Genomic DNA, 5,096 nt, shown 5'->3' with positions numbered 1-5,096 from the left:
ATTTTTTTTTTTTTTTTTTCTATTAACAAAAAATACTATAAAAATACAATTAAAAAAATACTACTAATAAAAATAAATAAATATGAAAGGTCAAATTAACATAATAAAAAATGAGTTTAGGAAAGGTTGTAATATACTATTGATTATATGTGAGGAATATGTGAGGAAGTTTAACCTTGTTTGAGAAAAAAAAAAAAAAAAACGAGAATAAAAAACAATACAAAAAATGTTAATGTGAAATATATATATATATATAATATATATATATATATATATAACGGTATCGCATGTGTCTAAACAGAAACCTACCCTTAGAAATACTCACTGGAGTAAAAAGTGTGACAACTAGCCCTGGCCTCCCCTATAACTCCACAACCACCTAAAACAAGCTCAGTCTTGTTAAAGAAGCACGAGCTGTGCCGTGTTTGACGCACCTTTCAGAACCAGGTGACGGCGAGCTGCACTGCCAGCCCAGTGAGTCAGACCACCGAGACCACAAAACCACGTGAAACAGTGCGATGCCTGCTGTCATGTACCATAGCTAACTCTTCTTCTCCCTTCCTCTGTGGCTCTCTCTCTCTGCTGTCTCTCTTAGCCCTGCCATGCCCACTTCTACACGTATGCTAATCGTCTCCTCCGACTGGCAGCTGGTGCTCAAGGGGAGTTCGGGCACTGACAAGACAGGAGCCGGGTATATAATTAAACATCAGACCAGCACGTAATAAAAGCTAAAGGATGAAATGAGTGTAATCTCGGCCTGAGTTTCCTCGATAATCAGCCCACAACCACATGCCTGGCAGAGATGGCAGGAAAAGGGAAAAGAAAAAAAAAAGAAAAAACATGCTGATTTGAATGACCCATTTGAATCACATACCTCCCACTCTTTATTTGATTCATTTTTTAATTAGAGAGACAGAGTGAGGGAGGACTGCAGATCTTAGGTGATGGAGTGAGGCGGTGAAAAAGAGAGGGTGAGAGGGAGAGAGGGAGAGGAGCGGTGTTCAATCTCTTCCAACAGCATGGCTTCCTATCTCGCTGCAACATGGAACTTATCTGAGCTCTGCAAGCCATGCTCATGAGTACTTAACCTTGTGGTTTGTTAAGGAGAAAAAAAAACAGCATAAAATTGAAGCCCAATCAATGCTGGCCCACCAAGGAAGCCGAGTACGATCCGTACCCCATACGTCCACCCATTCACCTCCACTCTCCATGCATTGTCCTCCTACAGACAATTATTCTGCTCCCCGGCACAAATACTTCATGACGTTAAATAAAGCACAACACATTAGAGAGGAGCAGAATGGCACATCACCGTCTGAGCACTCCCAGCTGTCTCCATCACGCACAGAGAGCCCTATAGCATTGTGAATGTGTCAGCCTGAAAGCGTCATACTCATTTGCCCTTCTACCTTGGAGATCATCACGGGAAGCCCATTTGTTGTGTTTGTTTATGCATTTCTGCTGATCAAAAGCTACGGCAGAATCCAACAAAGGCTGTTTAATTGCAGCTCTTGAAAAATTGATGCCGCTCTTAAGGACTTTTTGTGTCACGCAGATATTGGGAAAACACAGGTGTAAAGGCCACATGAGAGCACATGTTTTATTCACATGCCCAAGTGACAGGAGGAGGCAAGCAGAAACAGTGGATAATTCAAGTGAGAGGCCTTAATTAGCAAAGACCCTGCCAAATTTTGGACACACAAAGGATGGCATTTTCCACCTCACTGATGGTGAGGATAGTGTTCAGTCAGTGCAGTGAAGCTAAAGTGACTTTACAGTAAAAACCTTCTGTAATTCATTGTAAAAAAATAAATAATAATAAAATCATAAAAATAAAATAATAAAGTAAAATAAAAAATGCAATTAGTTGTAAAAAAAAGTTATGATAGAAGAGGAACAAGCATATCTTGTTGGCTACGGTAAAGTGCTAGCGGTTGGACAAGCATAGTGCCAGGTTGGGCTCCCGAGGTTCACGCTTGCAGTGATCTGTGAACAAGCTACTTTGGCCTGCTCATACTATAGTCCTCTCAGGACGCAGAGCTCTCTGCACAGGTCCGGTGCCAGGTCGCTCTCCTATCCCGTAATTATCTCCATATCATCTCACCTCTCTACATAAACACATATGCATGGGGCAAATTGCACACTACGCCTGTAAAATTCATTTTGAGTTTCCCTTCATTCTGGATTCGTTGCAGAACATTCCCAGAGCCTGTGAAATACAACACCGTGCATAAATTAGCATCCAGAGCTGTATTTTTCCTCGGCCTAAATGAACTGTTAAAGATGGAAACTGTGCGAGAGTCAGCGATGCCAACCTTGCCCTCTTCTTCACGGCAATTATTGCTCCTTCATAAAATGTCAAACGAAAAGGCATTGAGGCAGCAGAATTAATGTTTCCACATGATAAGTAAGCTTAATATTCAGCCGACAATTAGACTACTCACCCTGCCAACCAGAATTGGATCGGGTCCAGAGAACTCCTCCAACACAAACATTTGATTCCAAACCCATCCTCTCTTGGCACGACTGAGGATTCTTTGTCCTTCGCTTGGCCGGTTTCGCGGGATCATGGCTGATGCCATTTGTAAACTTTGTGACTGATTGTTTAACGGAGCCATGGAAGAGTACGGCACACAAGTAATCCATACTAGCAGGAGAGAAGTCCATAGATCTCGCTGCATCTCCTCTCCACGTTTTAGCATCTTTGTAATTTTTTGTCTTTGCTTTGTTTTTGCTTCCCCTCCAAAAGTCAGGGGTCGACCAGCTGACGGACAGCTGGATGGTTACGCTTTTGTTCTACGTATCTCCCAGCTTGAGTTCATGTTGCGAAGAGGGTCACGGATGCACTCTGATCTGTGTCCAGAACACAGAGAAGAGAGACGCGCGGAGAGATGCGACATCCATTAGTTGGTTCATCAATGTAAGATATCTAGAGGGGGGAGACAAATGCAGACTTACTGGAAGTGCATGTAAATAAAACTGAAAAACTTGAGGAGTGAAGTCTCAAGGTCAGTTGGATATGACATCGGAAATCAAGGCAGAGCACATCTGTCTTCTGTAAAAGTATATAGTACGGCACAGAAAAATATGTTTTTACTCTCTAATCTATTGGAAATCATTTAGGAACTATACAATCAAGCCAATTACAGTTTCAGATTACAATGTTTGTGGTGTCCACATTCCTTGCACACGCCAGTATTTGTGAGCACCAGTATTTAACACCAATAACACACACACAAAAAAAGTTAACATCCTTTAATGAAAAATGAATAAATATATAAAAATACTATATAAAAACCTTTTAATATTACAATCAATTTCTAGAAAAAAAATATATGATTATGAATGATGACCTACAGCAATTTTGAGGACCGGAAACTAGATAAAAACACCACATTTTCAACATGACTGTAGCATAGACTATAAATGTGGTAAACTTGAAAATCACAGAGAAGAGAAAAATGAAGAACAGCAGTATCTCCTCATGCTTATGAGCTGATTTCATTTCCCTGAACCAACTGCTTTCAATGTCCTTGACATATTACAACGTTATAGTGTAATTTAGAGTTTGCAGAATGACTAATATATATATATATATATATATGATTAGGGCAACGAGATTTTAGATACATGATCAGGACGCAAAGTCTATACGTGGTGCTGTTTAAGCATCTCAGCGGCAGACTTGCTTTTTGGCCAAGTGTGAGTGTGAATACATATAAATTGGGACACTTTTACCTTGAGATGACTGGGGAAAATGTCCCAATTAACCTCAATTCACCCGCAATTTCCTTTACAATGTACACACACACACACACACACATACACACACACATATATATATATATATATATATTAGTTTATGATATATTGATTCGTGGCGATCAAATCCATAATAAATGCAAACATAATGATCATAATACACAATACGTCTTGCTTGATCGACATCCCGCCAGAACATTAATTACTCGTTTGAAAAAGAGCCTGAAACATATGCATATTTATATAAAAAGAACAGGCATATATTCATGATTTCAGTATTTAGACTTTCGAGACGTTGCGAGGGTCATGTGGTGACGAGGGATGAAATTCAAAGCGTTCTGGCACAGCTCATGTATCAGAATGTATTGAAGGGATCTCTAAAAGTATACAAATGAGTCGACAAATCTAAAATAGCATTTAATCATGTTTAAACCCACAACTGTACAGCTAAATGTTCTGATCACGCTGGATAAATCAACAACAACAACTTTAGTATCTTCACACGACCCTGAACTGATGCTGTGAGCAGCTCCTAATTGAATTAAATGCATCATTTGCAAACATTCAGCCCATGTACTCTACGTTTCAATGAGGAAATGCACTGAAATAAACCCACCAGCTTTTCAGCGTTCATTAGTGCACATGAGATTTATCTTGACACGTTTCTTGTCCACATGCATTGATGACTCTTAAGGTAAAGATACATATGAAGCTCCGATTCAACTGGCTCCCTCTAGCGGCCAAACATCAAGCAGACATCAGGAGTGTTCTGGACTGTGGTCAGTCAACCCTTTGGGCTTAAATCTTGCAGATACAGATGTTTAATAAATTATTAGCCTCACTGCAAGAGACCTATGTATTAAAAATAATATCAATAAAAAATAAATTGTACACCTGCCAGTCACAGAAGCCTTCACAGATACAGTAGTTAAAATATTGATCAAGATATTGATCAATAATTCAAATGTTAATTTCTGAATAATGAATTGGTTGAAGATAAAGTTTGGCAAGCAGATGTTATTTTTATCTACATATTATCTTAATATTACTCACATGTGTTACTAGTATTGCCAAACAATCCTAATTAATTTTAAAGCTTGACGAACTGCAAGAGACCTATGTATTAAAAATAATATCAATAAAAAATAAATTGTACACCTGCCAGTCACAGAAGCCTTCACAGATACAGTAGTTAAAATATTGATCAAGATATTGATCAATAATTCAAATGTTAATTTCTGAATATTAAGGTTGAAGATAAAGTTTGGCAAGCAGATGTTATTTTTATCTACATATTATCTTAATATTACTCACATGTGTTACTAGTATTGCCA

General features: G+C 38.7%; 1 protein-coding gene across 1 annotated transcript in view; it reads right to left on the bottom strand.

Moving 5' to 3' along the window:
- Positions 1 to 2,923, bottom strand: part of LOC107708568 (cadherin-8-like) — a 96,888-nt gene extending 93,965 nt beyond the window's left edge. Inside the window, exon 1 of the mRNA XM_016512829.1 lies at positions 2,445 to 2,923. Within this exon, the coding sequence (XP_016368315.1) occupies positions 2,445 to 2,702 (258 nt within the window). The 5' untranslated portion in view covers positions 2,703 to 2,923. The remainder of the gene's footprint in view (positions 1 to 2,444) is intronic.
- Positions 2,924 to 5,096: the final 2,173 nt, after the last annotated feature.

The sequence above is a fragment of the Sinocyclocheilus rhinocerous genome, unplaced genomic scaffold (genome assembly GCF_001515625.1).
Source record: "Sinocyclocheilus rhinocerous isolate Xijiao unplaced genomic scaffold, SAMN03320098_v1.1 scaffold1347, whole genome shotgun sequence".
Lineage (NCBI taxonomy): Eukaryota > Metazoa > Chordata > Actinopteri > Cypriniformes > Cyprinidae > Sinocyclocheilus > Sinocyclocheilus rhinocerous.
This window is presented reverse-complemented; position numbering and strand designations above follow the sequence as displayed.